The sequence below is a fragment of the Manis javanica genome, chromosome X (genome assembly GCF_040802235.1).
Source record: "Manis javanica isolate MJ-LG chromosome X, MJ_LKY, whole genome shotgun sequence".
Taxonomy (NCBI): Eukaryota; Metazoa; Chordata; class Mammalia; order Pholidota; family Manidae; genus Manis; species Manis javanica.
In genome coordinates, this window is record NC_133174.1 from 40775524 (window position 1) to 40791566 (window position 16043).

Here is a 16043-nt window from a genome sequence, read left to right on the forward strand (position 1 = left end):
AGCATCTGGCATGCAGTAGATGCTCAAGAAATGTTTGTTGAATTAATAACTGACAAGTTTGGGTTGTGATCTGCTGGGATCCTTGGCTCTTCTTCAGAAGAGAAGCTATCTCCCCACATTCTGTACCTAAGTTCATTTTTTAAAAAATTGAAATGTATTTCACATATAACATGGTGTAAATTTAAGGTATAAAACACGTTGATTTGACACATTTATATACTGTAATCTGATTGTCACTGTAGCATTACTTAGCACCTCTATCATGTCACATAATTATCAATTATTTTTTTGTGGTGGGAATAATTAAGATTTAGTCTCTTAGCAAGTTTGATGATTATGATACAACATTGTTGTTTATATTCACTATACTGTGCATTAGATTTCTAGGACTTATTTATCTACCAGTTGCAAGTCTGTAACCTTAACACCATTCTTATTTCTCAAGCCCCTGGTAACCACCATTTTATTTTCTGTTTTTATGAGTTTGGCTTTTTAAGATTCCACATATAAGAGGTATCATACAGTATTTGTCTATGTCTGACTTATCTCATTTAACAATGTCCTCAAGGTCCATCCATATCGTCACAATGGCAGGATTTCTTTCTCTCTTATGGCTGAACAGTATTCCATTGTGTATATGTGCCACATCTTCTTTATCCATTAACCTACTGACGGGCATGTAGGTGGTTTCCATATCTTGGCCATTGTAATGTGCCTTAAGTTTTTGCTCACAGAAGGATAGGTGGGGAGGTGGGGACCCTCCCTCAGCTCTAAGGGAGTCCCTATGCCTCTCCCATAACACCAATACACCCTTTTCATACTCACCGCATAACCTTCACCCCATTCCGAAGAACTTCCATGTCCACGGAGAACCCACCACTGGCATGAGCCACGAGGTTGAGATCAGAGAATTCAGCCTAGGAAGGAAAAAACATGGGTGATTCACATACATCACACCAAAATGACCACTTAGTTTTCAGTCTGGACAGTTGACCCCCAGGTCCACCTGCTCCAACTAACCTGTTCTACTTTAATGTCAATTTCTCCATGGATCTTTTTCCCTTTGAAGTATTTCGCCCTGGAGAGGAAAAGCAGAGCATGACGGTCAATGTTAAAATCTCAGGAAGACAAAACCCAGGTGCGTCTTTTGACCCCTTTGCCTCTTCAGCGCCACTAGAGAACCCATTAAGGTGCTTTGTAATTGTTGAAACACTTTGAAAAACTCATCAGTGTATTGTGAACAATAAAGACTGTTGCAATCCTCATGAAGTGTGTAAATGTCAAAGGACATTGCAAACTGTAAAATAAGTCCTTAAACCACAGACAGCAGGTGTTCTCCAAAGCAGAGTCTATTGTCAGTCTGCTATAGTAAAGGTTTTTGCAAAGCTACACAAAATGAGCAGTGCTTTGCAAACTGTACCATGCTTTGAAATTGCATGGAGGTTTGTAAATGGTGAAGAACTTTAGAGTAACATAGATGTATGTCTCAGTCTCTATGTCTGCTTGTGTGCTGAAGCATCTCTCTGCTTTCCCAAGGAGTAGCACATGCACTCCCTGTGGTTGTGTGCCATGAGGGACACAACAGCCATGGGTGGGCAGCTATATCAGAAAAGGAGCAGCAGAGAGAGTGGAGCAGGCTGGCAGTGCTTCTACAGAAGCCAGAGCCAGCAGTGATGGGGGTGAGAAATGCAGCTGAGGACAAGGGGAAGCCATAGGAGGGAAGGTGGCTAGGATCAGCAGCAGGTACATTATGAATTGCTTGTCACTGTCCCTGGGCCCACCCCAGCTGCGCTCAGTTTCTGGAGGCCTCTCCCCTAGGCCCAGGATTCCTATCTGACAGGCTTCTCCACAGACAGAAGTTCGTCCCCAGTCAGGTTTCTCATAGAAAGGGGGTAGGGGAGGAACCACTCCAGGGCCACCTACATGCACACAGTCAGGGTCTCTGACACATACACACAGCACAAATGGGCCCTGGTGACTTCCCTGGCATGCCCCAAAGGCCCCAAGCACAGCTAGTCTCTTCTTGCTCTCGCTCTCTCTCACACACACACTCTGCTACTGACACTGTCCCCTCACAAGTGTTGGAAGCCTCCTGCATGCAAATCTCTGTCTCAAAATCTGTTTCCAAAGAACCCAACTTAAAACAGTGGGCTGAAGAAGTCAAACTACAAGAAGACTCTAATGCCATTCTGGAGCTGGGTCACTCAGCAGCCAGCAGGCAATGAGGAGCCATCATTTGTGGGGGGTGGAGCGCAGACAGCAACACAAAGTGCTCTGCAGCAGGTCCAGGCCGTGGCACAACACTGCAGCAGGTCCAGGCCCCTGCACATTTTTCATTTATTAAATGATGATGTGTGTAGACTATATTACTATTTTTCACACTTTTTTGACCACAGGTGTCATGGATACTGCCATGCTCTCCTCAGATCTCCTCCTCAGATTAGTGCACTCTGAATATCAGCTGTTGACAGCTCATGGCCTTGTCCCACTGGGGCACTGTCTTCTGTCACAGAGAACTACCTCGGCTAAGGTTACACCTACTTCAGGTAGCTCATGGCTTATATCTGGTCTATGGGTGAGTACAAAGGCCAGTCTTTTTGCCTCAGCATAGGATGAATCTGAAGGACCATCTCAGCCGCAGAGGCTCCCCTGCTCAGAGAAGGCCTCTGATGCAGCTGCATTGTGAACCAGCTTCTCCCTCTGCCCAATCATGCCCTCTTCACAGGTACTGATCCCAAAGGCGCTCCTCAGTAAGCCTCCTGCATGCAAATCTCTGTCTCAAAATCTGTTTCCAAAGAACCCAACTTAAAACAGTGGGCTGAAGAAGTCAAACTACAAGAAGACTGTAATGCCATTCTGGAGCTGGGTCACTCAGCAGCCAGCAGACAATGAGGAGCCATCATTTGTGGGGGGTGGAGCACAGACAGCAACACAAAGTGCTCTGCAGCAGGTCCAGGCCGTGGCACAAGCAGGATGTCAGTTGAACTGTGTGATCTGGCAGATCCTATGACACTGGAGGTGTCAGTAGTGAGAAAAGATGCAATGTGGAGTTTATCGTCCTGAGTAGGAGAATTACAGTGTAGACCCCTGGGGTTTTTGAGCAGCAGTAAATTTTACTGATGGTGGAATGTCATGAGATACTGGTGGAAGGGAATGCACCAGCTGGGGAAATATTCCTGGTACTTGGGAGGTGTGAGGGAAATGGTAAGCAGATTTGGGTGACTATTCACTAAACACCATTGATTAGCTGAAGAAAGATTTGACATGCTTAGGGTGAATGATCACCAGCTCAATACAAAATGTGAAAGCCAGAGGATATTCTTAGCTGCATTTAAGGAGGGCATCTTCTGCAACCAGAGGGCAGATAAAGGCATGGACCAGGATTAGGACATAATTATAAGTGCAGCAGAACTTCAGAGAAGGTTGAATTCTCAGGTCCAGCACACTTTCCGTGCCACACTAAGGGTCCTAATAGGACAAGAGTGGAGCCCTGAGACTTGGGATGGGGACATCTGGGAAATGCATGCAACACTTTGAATGTACAGATTTTCCTGATCCCACTGAACCTGCAGAAGTAGCTCACCACTCCTTGTTAGAATATAGACTTTCCCTCTGCTTAAAAACAATGCAGAGGCCTCTAATGAAGCAGGTGCCTCATAAAACAATGCTTGCTCATTTCAGAATCTAACCCCTTTCTCAGCAACTAGGTCAATAACCAGGGTCAAATCTTAGTATAACCTGACTGGAGAGGTTCTAAGCTTGCAAAGGAAGGAAAGGAATTAATACCCAGAAGCTGAGGAATCTGGCTAATATGCATTGGCAGGAACTGGGAAAGTATGCATGAGACTGGACCCTGAGGACAATGGATTGGGGGTGGGACATGAAGTTGGAGCACTTTCCCAGAGCATAGAACTTAAAACCTGGCAAACATCTAGGAGATGCTACTATACATTGTTGGATGGCTTATGGAAGCTTGGAGAAAACAACGGGCCACACCAACAGAAGCAGAAATGCCAGAAATTCCATGGAAGGTTGTGGAGGAAAGGATCAAAGGAGTCAGAGAAGACACGTTAGTGCAGATACACTACCTAAGTCTGGAAAACCCACCAGCTGACTATGTTCTATGGGAGGGCCCAGAAAATATACCCAATTTATACAATTGATAAGGAACATGCTGGTGAGAGTGGCACCAGCCATGTTGAGAAGCATGGGAGTGGTAAGATAACAAATGAGGTCCTGGCCTGGTCCTGTACACAGTGGGTCTATTGCGTCCACACGTCCACAAATGTATAATTGGAATGGACATATCTGGGTTGTCAGAGCTCCTACGTGGTTTCCTTGGCCTGTGGGTTAAGAGCTATTATAGTGGGGAAATCCAAATGGATGCCTCTGAAATTACACCCCACCATCAAAACAGTAAATCAGAAACAATATCTAATCTAGAGGTGATGGTGGAAATCAGTGCTGCTCTAAAAGATCAAAAGGATGCAGAGGTGTTAGTCCCATCATATCTCACTGAATTAATCAGTTCAGCTCCTGAGGAGGCTGGATGGATCCTGAAGAATTTCTGTAGACTAGAGTAAGCTCAACCAAGACGGAAGCTGCTGTACTAGACATGCTATCGTTGCTGGGGCAGATTAAAAGACCTCAGGTATGGCCGGTGGCCACTGATTTATGGAAATCATTCCTCTCTATTCTGATCAGAAAAACTTCATACTCACGTGGGACTGACAATAATATTTGTTGATGGTTGTGCCATAGGGCTATTTATCTTTCTCACTCGGTGTCATCATATAGTTTAAAGAGACCTCGACCATCTGGACAACCCACAAAATATCACAATGGATTACTGTATCTATTATATCACATTAATCGGGCAAGTTGAGCAAGAGATAGTGAGCACATTGCCTTGATAAGACACATGCACTCTAGAGGGTAAAAGGTAAGCCCTACAAAATCTCAGGGGCCTGCCACATTAGTAAGACTTGCAGGGGTTCAGTGGCCCAAGGCAGCTCTGACAACCTCTCCAAACAGGGCAAAGCATTGCATCTCTCATCTCCCACCATGAAGTAAAAATCACAACACCTGGTAGGCTTCTTCAGGTTTTGGAGCAGCATATTCCACACCTGGAAATACTGCTCTGATCCATATTTCTGGTGACACATAAGGCTGTCAACCCTGAATGGAGGCCAGAGCTAAAAGGGCTCTGAAGCAGGTCCAGGCTGTGGTGCAAGTAGTCCTGCTTCTCAGGCCGTATGATCTGGTAGATCCTATGATATTGGAGATATCAGTAGTGGGAAAAGATGCAGTTATGGGAAGCCTAAGTGGGAGGCCCCTGGGGTTCTGGAGCAAGGCCATGCCATCTGCAGCAGAGAATCACACCTTTTGAAAAACAAATCCTGGTGTAACACTGGGCCATGTTAGAGACAGAAAACTTGACCGGGAGGTAGCAAATGACTGTTCATCCGGGTGCCCATTGCAATCTGGGTCCTGCCAGGCCACCAAGTAATAAAGAGAGATGGCACAGCAGCCATGATTGAGCCAGGGTAGGACCTAAAAAGCTGCCTGAGTGGGTAACCCAGATGCCATGTCACCCACAGCGTTGCATTAGTGCCACCTCAGCTCACTAATGGGACTCCTTACAACCAGCAGATGAAGGAAGAAAAGGAAGCCTAAGCTTGGTTCACAAATGGCTTGGTTTGGTATGTGGGTGGAAGCTAAAATGGACAGTGGCTGCCCTATAACCCACCTTAGAGTGGGCTTCAAAGACAGTGCAGAGCTCCCAATGGGCAGGGCTTTGGGCTGTGTGCCTGGTCATCTACTCTGTGGGGAAAGAGAAGTGGCTGGAAATTAGAATTCATTGATGGGCAGTGGTGAATGGCCTAGCTGACTAGTTAGAGGCTTTTAAGGAAAAATATTGGAAGATCAGGACAAGGAGGGTCTGGGACACACAAATGTGGGTCGACATATGTGAGTGGGCAAAAAGTGAGGACTGAAGATCTTTGTATCGTGTGTTAACACCCACCAGACAGCATCCACCATGGAAGTGGCACTAAGCAACCAGGTACACAGAATGAGTCAGCCAGATGATGTCAGCCAGCCTCCTGAATCAGCCACCCCAGTGCTAGCAGATGGGCACATGAAGTGACGCTCGTAGCAGAGATAGAGGCTATGTGTGGGGCTTACAGTATTATTGTTGAATGTCCAACCTGCCAGCAACAGAGACCAACATTGAGTCCCTGACATGGCACAATCCTCCAAGACGACCAAGCAGCCACTTTGTGGTAAGCTGACTACACTGGGACCCTTCAACCCTGTAAAGAGTAATGACTCATTTTGACTGGAATATTCTATAAATGGGTTTTGCCTTTCTTGATGGCAAGACTATAGCCATCCTCACTGTCCAAGGGCTTACACAATGTTTGATCTGCCAGTATGGGATCCCACGTAATGCTGCATCAAACTGAAGGACACACTTAACAGCAAAGGAGGTACAAAAGTGGGCCTATGACCATGGAATCAACTGATGAGATTATATATCACACCACCCAGAAGCTGCTGGTCTGACAGAGTGATGGAACAACTTGTTGCAGCCACAGCTAAGACCCCAGCTTGGTGGTGATACTGCATGAGAATAGGACACCATCCTCCAAAACACAGTGTACACTCTAGATCAATGACCACTGTTTGTGCTGCATTCCTGATAGGTAGACTACATGGGTCTGGGGAATTCAGAGAGAAAAGTAGGAGTGGCCCTGCTTACCATCAATTCCAGTGATCCACTTTTGGAGTGTGTGCTTCCTGTTCTCTCAGGGCTCTGCAAGGTTAGAGGTCCTGGTTCTTCAAGGTGGGGCACTGCTACCAGGGGACATAGCAAGAATCCCATTACATTCTAAGCTATGGCTGCCACCTGGACACTTCCGGTTTTGCATGCCAACAGACATGAAGAGGAATCACTGTCTTGGCATGGCAGGGGTACATGACCCTGATCATCAGGAGGAGGTAGGGCTGCTGTTACAAGTAGGGTCAGGGAGGAGTATGTTTGGCACCCAGGTTATCTGCTTGGCCATCCATTGGTATTCCTTGCTTAACTTTGATGGCAAATGAGCAAAAATAGCAGCCAAAGCCTAGAAAGGGCATGGGGACCAAGGGCTCAGGGATCCTTCAAGGATGAAAGAATGGATCACTTACCAAGTAAGCCACTGAGGCCAAGAGAGGGGCTAGCTGACAGGGGGAGGGAATCTAAAATGTATAGTAGAAGAAGGAGACAATGTATATAATTTATTTATGCTGCATTTAACAACTGTAGCTGTGGAGGCTATAGTTCATCCCACTAGCCATGCTTTTTCAACTTTCCCAAAGGAAACAAGATCAATTACAATCCTGGAAATGCTGTTCCCATATGGGGTGAACTTACTCTAAGAGGCAAGTGAATTTGAGCAGTACAAGGGCTATACTGTGTGCTCCACCCAAATCCTCACTCTCCCACCCCTGCCCTGCCATCAAGCCTTCACATTAATTCCCCAGCTTCTGAGAATATCTGCTGCTGAAGGCTCACAATGCTGCCCCTCACTGGGATTTGCCTCTGCAGCAGGGATTTGCCTTCCCCAAGATTATGCCTCCTATTAGGGGGCAGCCTGTGGCCCACAACTGACTGATGTAGGAATACAAAAACCTGGCCACCCCCTTCAGATGGGATAACTCTGAAGGGTCATCCAGCGCCAGAGCTCTGCAGATGATTGGCTGAGCCTCTGTTATGGCTGCATCACAGCTCAACCTTTCCCTCTGCCAAGCCTGCTTCCCCCGCTCTTCCCCAGCTCTTCCCCCACAACAGGTGTTGTTCCCAAGAGCTGTCCTTAATAAATATGCACACAAATCTCAGAGTCTTGGGGTCTGCATCCAGGGAAGTCTAAGAAAAGAAGCCCCAGTAAAACATGTAATTTATATAACCCACTATATACATATTTATATAATAAACCACTCTCTCTATATAAAAAACATATATTATACAAGACATATATAACATGTTATACAGCAAATATAATACAGGATTTTTATATAATATATAACATATATTGTATATTACATATGTGTGGATGTATCTAGAATGGATAGTAGCATGTATATAAATATATATGTATATAATTGGAATGAAAATTTCAATAAATAATTATCTTTACTATGGGCAATGGAATCTGATATTTCCTATTCTATTTCACTTCATGAAGAAAAACATACACATATATGTGTATTATATACTATAAGCCCATTATATAACAAATGTATTATATAGTATATGTGTATATAATTATGATAGACATTGATTGTATTTCTTATTGGAATAACAGTTTCGCTAAATAATAATTCCATTTGCTATATTGCAATATACTCTGTTATTTTCTATTTTCACTTATCATACTTCATGAAGTAAATTAAATGCTGGTCACAAGCCAATAGGTGACCCACATTATGAGAAACACTGAACTAAGTTATCTCTAAAAAGGGGAGATGAGTCTCAACTTGGCATTTGCAACTTAAAACCACAGAAGACTCAAGACCCAGGAAGGAATGAGGTGGTAAGGTTTGGTGGGAAAGGTGTCAGACTGTACTTAGGTGTACAGTCCATTACAAAGTTTGCACAACTTCTCCTTTATTCCAGGCTGAAATCCCTAAAGCTTGCATGGCTCTGAATGTCTGCAAGTTGGTGATGCAGAGGTCTTTGTTCCCCACACTGAGCCTGGTGTGCATAGGCTCTCTCCATTTGTCCATCCCAACCTACCTGCAGTAGACATTAAGTAAATATTTGCTAGATTGACTGGCAGAAAAAACTGGAATAGCTGCTGGAGTAAAAGGGGGCTTCTGGGATGCAGAAGGGGAAGCAAAGAATCTTTCACTGAATCCAGCAGATGCTCAGTAAATGCTTGCTGGACAACTTTGAAGGAAAAATGGAAAACACTGGAGTTACAGTTATGGAAAGGGGATGGTCTTCTCAGTATCCAGTAGACAATTAATAAATGTTTGATGGAATGAAGGAAAAAGCAACAAAGAATCTGCCTGGAGGGTTGGAATGGAGAAGGGAAGTCTAAAAGAAGATGCTCACCAACACACAACAAGGGCCTCACTAAGGTTTGCTGACTTCAATGGTGCTCAAATTTAGCCAAGAAAATGGCTCCTGAGTGAATGGGTGTTGGTGCAGGAATTATATAGCATGTGTTCAATAAATGCTTCATGGATTAATGGAGAAAAGAGGGATGTGGCTGTTTGAGCAGAATTATTAAGAGATTAATAAATGCTTTTTCAGACTAATTGGGGTTTCCTAAGTACAGTCTGACACCTTTCCCACCAAACCTTACCACCTCATTCCTTCCTGGGTCTTGAGTCTTCTGTGGTTTTAAGTTGCAAATGCCAAGTTGAGACTCATCTCCCCTTTTTAGAGATAACTTAGTTCAGTGTTTCTCATAATGTGGGTCACCTATTGGCTTGTGACCAGCATTTAATTTACTTCATGAAGTATGATAAGTGAAAATAGAAAATAACAGAGTATATTGCAATATAGCAAATGGAATTATTATTTAGGGAAACTGTTATTCCAACAAGAAATACAATCAATGTCTATCATAATTATATACACATATACTATATAATACATTTGTTATATAATGGGCTTATAGTATATAATACACATATATGTGTATGTTTTTCTTCATGAAGTTGGAAGGCAGTTGGAAGATGGCTACTAATGGTCTGGGGAGGGGACCTAGCCAGAACACAGTAGGTGCATAAGGTGAGCTTTCAGGATTGTGTAGTGTGGAAGAAGGTTGTGGGAGGGGGAATTAGAGCTACAAGAGGGGGAGGAGAAGAGGCTTTGAATATGGGGTTCTTCATATATAATAAGAGCTCATTGAAAGACGGTGGGGTTGAATGGAGAAAAGGCATAGAGCATTAAGCTGGTGGTTGGGTTCGAAGAAAGGACAACTGAAGAAGGCTTCCTAATATATAGTAATGCTTAATAAATGCCTCCCCTACTCTGACACATGAAAAGTATCCAATAAATACCTGTAGAATGAATAAATGGCTCTGAAGAAAGAGAAAGGCTTCTGGGTAAGTGCTCCTGTGAGGAGGGGTGATCAAACCAGCAAAGAGCTGGTACTCAATAAATTTAGGCTGAAGTAGTCCCCTGGAGAGAGCTCTTGAGATAGGGGCTGGAACTTCCAGACTTCAAAAGAGGAAGTTGAGACTGGCTTTTACATAATACGTGCTCAATAACCGTTTACTGGCTTAAATAGAAGAAAGGCCCTTTGGGGAATGGACTTAAGATTGGGGGGAGGGAATTCTAGGGACACTGAAGGGAGTGAGAAAAAGGTAATCTTTATAAATTGGGCCCTTGATTTATTAAAGGAAAGGACCCTAGGGAGAGGCTTTATGATTGGTGCAGGTTCTCCTAGGGGTAATGAAGGAGCATCTACCCCCTATACACAATAGGTACTATATACACGCTCACTGGATCCACTGAAAGAAAAGGATTTGGGGGAGAAGGTGTGAACATATTGCACGCAGAAGGCACTCCATAAATGCTCACAGGGCCACTGGAGAGAAAGGCCTTTGGGGGAAGGTGATTAGAATTGAGCACCTGGTAGACAATGAATAAATGCTCAATGGATGTATTAAAAGAAAAAGTCTGGGGAGGGGGTCCTAGGGATGGGCAAACAATCACTGTATCCATTGAAGGAAAAGTCTTTTGATGAAAGGGAATGGGGATGCAGAAACTTGATCTATGTAAGCTTGATTCTCTGTTGAGGAAAAGGAAATGCTTTTATGGAGAAGGCACAGAATCAGGCACACAGCAGGTGCTCCACAAATGCTGCCAGGAGTGATGAAAAACAAAAGGTTTTTGGGAAGAGGGATTGGAATGGTGCACACAGCAAGTACTAGATATCTGATCATTGTGCAAAGGCCTTTATGGAGAAGGTCTAAGGTTGAGTCATGCAGAAGGTGCTCAACGTATGTAGACTGAAGCCACCGGAGGGCTTGGAGATGGGGTAAACATCAGGCACTCAGTAATGTTTGGTGAATATGTTGGAGGAAAAATCCCTTGGAGAAGCCTTACAGCAGGCAGGTGATAAATGCTAGGTGAGTCCATCAAAGGAAAAGCCTTCGAAGAAGTAGCTTGAAAATGAGGAATAAGGGAGGCACTCAATAAATGCCTTTTAGATCCACTGTAAAGGATTTTGGGGAAAGTCTGAAGATGAGTCATACACACAAGATTTTTTAAAATGCTCATGGAACTCATTTGAGGAAAAGAGTATGTTTGAGAAAGGGGCTGGGGGATGCGGCATACATCAGGTACTTAATAAATGCTTCTTAGATCCTCTGAAGAAATAGTCCCTTGGAGAGGGGTCCTGATTGGGGTACACAGAAAGCATTCAATAAAGGCTCACAGGATCCATTAAAGGCAACACTTTTGGTGAGAAGCTGGGATGGGATACACAGCGGGCACTCGACCAATGTTCACTGAATAGTTTAAAAGGTCTTCGAGGAGAGGGCTGGGGTGGGGCACATAGCACATTCTGGATACATACTCACAGGTCTCTTAGTGAAAAAGATTTAGGGCAAGGGTTGAGGGTGACAACACACATATTAAGCTCTCAATGAGTGCTCACAAAATTCATGGAAGCCAAAGGCCTTGGGGAAGGGCTCTCCGATGAGGCACACTGCATGTACATGATAAATGCTCACAAGATCCATTAGAGGACAAGGCCTTTGGGGCAACGATTGGGGGGACAGGGAACATTAGGCTCTTGAATGCTCACAGAATATATTGAAGCCAAGGTTTTTGTGGGAAGGAGGTACATAGCAGGCGCCCCATAACTGCCCCGTATGGATCGGGAAGGCGGGAGTGGGAGTGGGTAGCAAGGGAAGGTCATATAGGAAGCCCCCAGCATAACAATTTAAAGGAAATGGGTTTGGGCGAGGGGGCCAGGTGCCTGACACACAAGTGGCGCTTGATAATTACTCGCCACAAAACGATGTGGGGACCCAAGCCGCGGGAAGACGTCCGCGGCAGTGGCTTACCAGTCGGTGTGGAGCTCGTCGATGACCAGTAGCACCCTGGCGGCGGCGCCCCCACGGCCTGCGCCCCCAGAGCCACCGCCCACCTGCTCGCTGAAGGTGGCGGCCGCTGCCGCGGTGGTCTGCTTGACCGCGTTGGACAGCGATGAGAAGAAGCCACCGCCTCCCGAGGACCCAGGGCTAGGGGCGGCTGGGGAGGCCACGGGGGCAGCCGCGGAGGCCCTCTCGGCAGCGGCGGTCGCGGGACCGGGTGTGGCTCCGGGGCTGGGGGCAGCAGGCGGCGGCGGGGGCGGTTGCGGGCGCTGCAGGTCTGTCATGTACCCATTTGGCAGATTGGCCATAAAGTTGCTGTCCGACAGGCGGCGCCGCAGGTAGTTCATGGCTGCGGCGTGGGGAAGGGGGTCCCAGGAGCAGTCTGGTCAGGAGCTGCGGGGGCGGACCGCGCGGGGCCCGGGAGCACAGCTGCGCTCTCAGGCACGACGCTACTCTTTCCGTTGCCCTCTGCAGACTGAAGCAGCGCTGAGTTTCGCCGCCGCCGCAGCGCGGATGGTCGCGCCCATAACCCCTATCTGGCGCCTCGCATGGTGCAGTCCAGCTGGGCCGGTCATTGGGCGGACGCGACCAAGGAGACCGGGAAGGGGAGTTTGAGAAGGAATGGCGAGTGACGTCAACTCGCCTTCAGGGTTGGGGTGGCGGTGGCGCGCGCTGGCAGGCAGGGGTAAAGGCGCTGTCCGCGGTGCTGAAGACGGCAGTGCGCACGCGCCACGCCGCATCCTGTCTCCCTTCCCCCTTCTGCGATTAGGGATGCGCAATTTGGAGAGTGGGGGTGGGGTGGGTGCTGGTCCGGAGGGTCCAGGTGGTTGGTCAGGCAAGTCCCCCACGCTGCTTCACTCTGGTCTTCACACCCAGTCGTACCCACACGCAGGACCCTCCGCAGATATTTGGTTTCCAGTGTTAGCATTCCCCACAGAAGGCCCGTAGAGGGATGGGAATGGAGGCACACCCAGAGACACAAAAGTAGAGAAATAACCTTCTTACAGCGAGGGGTGACGGTCATACGCAGTACCCCGATGGGAGATCAATTTCCTACGTCCACATAGGCTCTGCTAGGCAGAGAGAGGGTGAGGGGGTGGCGTAGACAGCATCAGACAAGCGGAGGTGGACAGCTGGGTGGGGTACACACCCTTACCCTGGGTGGGGGTGGGGGCTGGAGGCACACTGGGAATGACACGGAGGTGGAGATACATATGGACACACACAAAAGTAGGGAAACACATGAAGGCATGTACAGAGAGAACAGACCAATCTGGATATCTATATAGACACATGTACAACAAGCTCAGGATAACTCACATGACTTTGCATGCACACACGCACGCAGAGACCACACTGCCACACGGAGACCCAGAGAAACTCACACAAGCAAGCACGCCCAGACAAAACACATACCCGTGGACAATCATGAACAAACCTAGATCTGCTATACAGACATGTGACCTGAAGCTCTAGCCCTGATGTTTGTCCATCTTCCCTGCTCTACACACACATTCGGACAATACACACCCATCCCTCTGCCCTGAACACAGCCCAAAACCATATGGTATCATTAGTGCCCGTGGCTATTTCCCCCTGCACCAGAGAACTTTCCAGAGCTAGACCCATCCTAGGGTATGCACACAGTTGGTGCCAAGTAATGTTTGCCACATGAGCAAATGACCTTTATAGTTCCAGGCAGAGGTGGGCTGTGAAAGCCATCCTGTCAACTATTATAAGATCCTGACAATGAAAGCATAAATCCATTGAAAAATAATCATTTGTCAACTGATTGTACCTAATGCTTAAACTGTTTATAGGTCCAACCCTCAAAACAATACTGTGGGGTAATATCATTTCCATTTTACAGAAGAGGAATCTCAGAACTCCAATTCATTCCCAAGGGGTCATGTTCACTCTGTGATCCATACTTTTTTTTCTTTTAAGAATGTGCCAGAAGGAGGTGCCAGTGTAGCTGGAACAAAGTGAATGAGGGGGGTTGTGGCAGGAAAAGTCAGAGAGGTTAGCAGGGACCAGACTGAGCAGGGCCTAGTGGGCCATAGTGAGCAATGATGGTGGACCAAGTAAGGTAGAAGATACAGGCAGATTTGGAGTCTCCTCTGCCTGCAGGATCTTCAGGTGAACCATCCACTTAATCATTTGCTCATTCTTAATTCATTAAATCCTTGGCCTGTTTAAACAAGGTAGTAATGGTGTAGGGTCTGGAGTCAGGGTACCTGAATTCAAACTGGGCCTCCACCATACCCTTGGGAAAGTGATGTAACCCCTCTGAGACTTGGTTTCCTCATTTGTAAAAATGATCTCCTGACCGACCTCTAAGTGGATGGTGGGGAGACAACCTCTATATCTTTGCATGTTCTGTGACTTCTGCCAGGAATGTCCTTTCCCCTCTTTCTCAAAGGTCATCCTGGCCAAGGTCTTCAGGAGGTGCCCTCCACCAGGACTCAAGATTTCACCCCCTCTTCCCCTAGGCACCCATAGTCCTCAAGTCAAATACTTCCAAAACATCCTCTACTCCCTCCTCCATCCCAGCCAGCTTCAGTCCCATTCTTTCCTGCTCTCTCGTTGACGCTCCCTCTGGTATTCCATATATTCCAGTGTTTCCCATGAGAAGTTCCCCACAAATCGGGTATTTGCCAACATTTCAAAGTATGCGTGCCTCAGTGTTTTGCTCAGTAACTGTAGCAAACAAGCTGTGCCAGCCCCATGGTGCCCTCTCTGGGGGACAGGAGCAACTGCAGGTGTACAGATCTTTTCTGGTGCCTCTGCAAGCAGAAGTTACGCTCCTTAGGAATCTGTCTGCAGACTGCCTCTTCCCAGGGGCCCTATTTCCAAATTCCTAGTACTCATGGCCTCCAGAGTCATTCTGTCTCTCCAATGTCCAGAAATTAGGCTTTTTTGGTAGATGTTCTGAATTACAAAAATGAGGTTTCCCCTCCAGAGTGCCTCAACTCCCTGAGGCAGAGGTAAGGCTCTTCTGTACTGTCTCCATCTTCTCCAGTAGGAATAAGCGTAAGGAAGGGGCTCCAAGAATGATTTTCTTTGTTGTGCATTGGTAAGCAACGACTCTGATATACAAGTCCCTGACATATGCTCATAATCAGTATTGTACCCATGTTTATAACTCACATATCTATGCCACCTTAATGCACATGTGCGTGTACACACACACACACAAACCTAACCTATAACTCGTGTTATGGTGCACACAGCAGTCATAACTTCACACTCATACTACATAAACTCAATACATCCTTCATTCTTGCACAGATTCACAGGTCTGCATATTACATATACACAAATATATGTGCCTCATAATGCACACACAGAGAGCCAAACTTCCACTTTCTTGTAAATACTTAACATCTCTCATACTTTGTAGCAGCAACCAGAGCCCCTCATTTCAGCTCATTCCTCCCAAAATGACTAAATATTCATCGACTTCATTGTCACTTCAACCCATCAACTGACCCATTGCACACAAGGGGAAATCGTCCCAGAGAAGTGAGCATGCTGATACTCTCTGGGTGTCACACATCTCCCATCTAAACCTTCCCACACAGAGCACCACCTTCACTTACAGCACAGAGTCCTAAACTCTGCCCCTGATACGGTGCTTCAAACATCTAGCTCACTACCTTTCTGTGCCCATTTCCTCCTTTGTAAATAGGGATTATGATAATCCACACGGCAAGTACTATTAACTATTACCTTACGATTCTTATGATTTGTCTCATCACAGGGGCCCAGTATTCAGGAAGTGCTAATTAGTGGTAAATGAATGAGCAAATGCTAAGGTAATTAGTGTCTGGGTTTGTTCCCTTTACTGTGAAGATCCGTGCTGCTGACTCCTCTTCTTCGCTATCCCCCATGATGTTCAGCACTATTGCTAGTATAGAGTAGGCGCTGAAGTGTTGAAT

General features: G+C 46.3%; 1 protein-coding gene across 9 annotated transcripts in view; it reads right to left on the reverse strand.

The window, feature by feature from the left end:
- Positions 1-12688, reverse strand: part of SYN1 (synapsin I) — a 35940-nt gene extending 23252 nt beyond the window's left edge. For 2 of the 9 annotated variants that reach the window (XM_036996333.2, XM_036996339.2), the window contains exons 1-3: positions 12073-12682; positions 1021-1078; positions 826-917 (exon numbers count right to left, since the gene is read on the reverse strand). In XM_036996333.2, coding sequence (XP_036852228.1) covers positions 826-917; positions 1021-1078; positions 12073-12449 — 527 coding nt within the window. In that variant the 5' untranslated portion in view covers positions 12450-12682. Of the gene's footprint in view, positions 1-825; positions 918-1020; positions 1079-12072 lie in introns of all 9 variants that reach the window. The other 7 variants (XM_073227721.1, XM_036996334.2, XM_036996336.2 and 4 more) reach the window with 6 other exon arrangements.
- Positions 12689-16043: the final 3355 nt, after the last annotated feature.